Source organism: Panulirus ornatus, chromosome 10 (genome assembly GCF_036320965.1).
Source record: "Panulirus ornatus isolate Po-2019 chromosome 10, ASM3632096v1, whole genome shotgun sequence".
NCBI lineage: Eukaryota > Metazoa > Arthropoda > Malacostraca > Decapoda > Palinuridae > Panulirus > Panulirus ornatus.
The window spans coordinates 54,613,826-54,615,313 of NC_092233.1; the positions used below are offsets into that span (position 1 = coordinate 54,613,826).

At 42.9% G+C, this 1,488-nt stretch overlaps 1 protein-coding gene across 1 annotated transcript in view; it reads right to left on the reverse strand.

Moving 5' to 3' along the window:
* The window catches only part of LOC139750957 (roundabout homolog 1-like), a 28,610-nt gene extending 28,184 nt beyond the window's left edge, over nucleotides 1–426 (reverse strand). The window contains 1 exon segment of the mRNA XM_071665898.1: nucleotides 239–426. Coding sequence (XP_071521999.1) covers nucleotides 239–290 — 52 coding nt within the window. The 5' untranslated portion in view covers nucleotides 291–426.
* Between the last annotated feature and the right edge of the window lie 1,062 nt (nucleotides 427–1,488).

Here is a 1,488-nt window from a genome sequence, read left to right on the forward strand (position 1 = left end):
TGGATCAGGAGACATGCATTTTGTTCTCAACCTCATTATGTAAAGCTTAATGTTAACACAATTGGATGGACTTTTTTTTTATGTCTAAAAAGTTGCAGGTTACTACCTGTAAGCGCAAGGCAAGCCCCTGTATTAGTATGTAAATTGAATGTAAATCACGTTATTTCTGAAACCAGTTTTCATACTTGCATGTTATCTGAGAACCAAAACATTCACCCTTAGGAGAAGGGTCACCTACCTTGATTTCCGGCAGCCAGGCCAAGAAGACACAGAAGGAGAATTACATCCATTATTGTGACCACGATAACCTCCAGGTTATATTCCCCTGAAAACTTTGTAGCCTCTCTGAACTCACATTGTCTGTCATACTGAAATCACACTTTTAAGGCACTGATCAAAGTCTCACTGTGTGTCTTGTCGTTCCATTACAATCTTTTGATATATTTCTGAAATTACGTGAAGTGTAATACTTGGCACAAACGTCCATTTCTTGTACAGGACGCGCGGACACCACAGTCTTGCGGGCGATTAAAACCATACATTTCCTCTCACTGTCTGCCGCACACTGAGGGTGTGTATGTGGCGCTGCCCGGCCGCCGTGTTGTGTGATGGTGCGGGAGGGTGGAGTCTGCCGCGAAGAGGGCGGGGCTTCTGCTGCCTCGGGGACCCGGGCAAACAAACGCCAGCTAGAGCGGGACTCACACACACACACACAAGCTCAAGGCACGTGGGTCTCTATGCTCTTGTGTTTGCGACCGTCGTCCACCGTGGTTCCTTCTTGTTAGACTTAATTCATAATCCTTTAACCCAACACGGGCATGATCGTTATTAGACGACCTGCCTTCCTTCCTTTATCCACGACGAAATTACTTCGCGGAATTGTACGTAGAAAAAAAAAGAAGAAAATCCTGCATCATCTTCTTTGTCTGTCGTAACCATTCTCAGTCGACCCTATGTTTAAAAGAATTCCACTCGGACCCAGTTCTACTCATGCGCTTGTCTGTATGCAAATAGGGTATCATGAATGTCTGTGTAATCAGATCACATATCATTGGGAACGTTACGATGATTATTACTTCTTCCATTTTTAAGAGAGAGAGAGAGAGGGTAGTGTGGGAGGGGAGGAGGAGCCACGGACGCAGACTCAGCAGGGTTCTCGTCCTCTCTATCCCTGTTCATCTCCTGTGTCATAAGCAGCCTAGTGAGGATCCAGTGCTATCTTCTTACTAGGACACCTTTGCAACTCACTTGCAAGACGAAGAAAGTTTGCAGTTGAACAATAGATTCATAATAGATATAGATAAAGCTTATACTAAATTTAGTAATATTTTCATTGATTATTCGGTGAAAAAAAAAAAAAGATCTATTCGCCAGCAAACAAATTTGTGATATGGATAACAACTGATATTTTTCTGTAAGGATTTATAAGATGATTTCCAATCATCATCAGCGTCCATAAGGCTACTGTGACCATTTGTCAAAATGGTA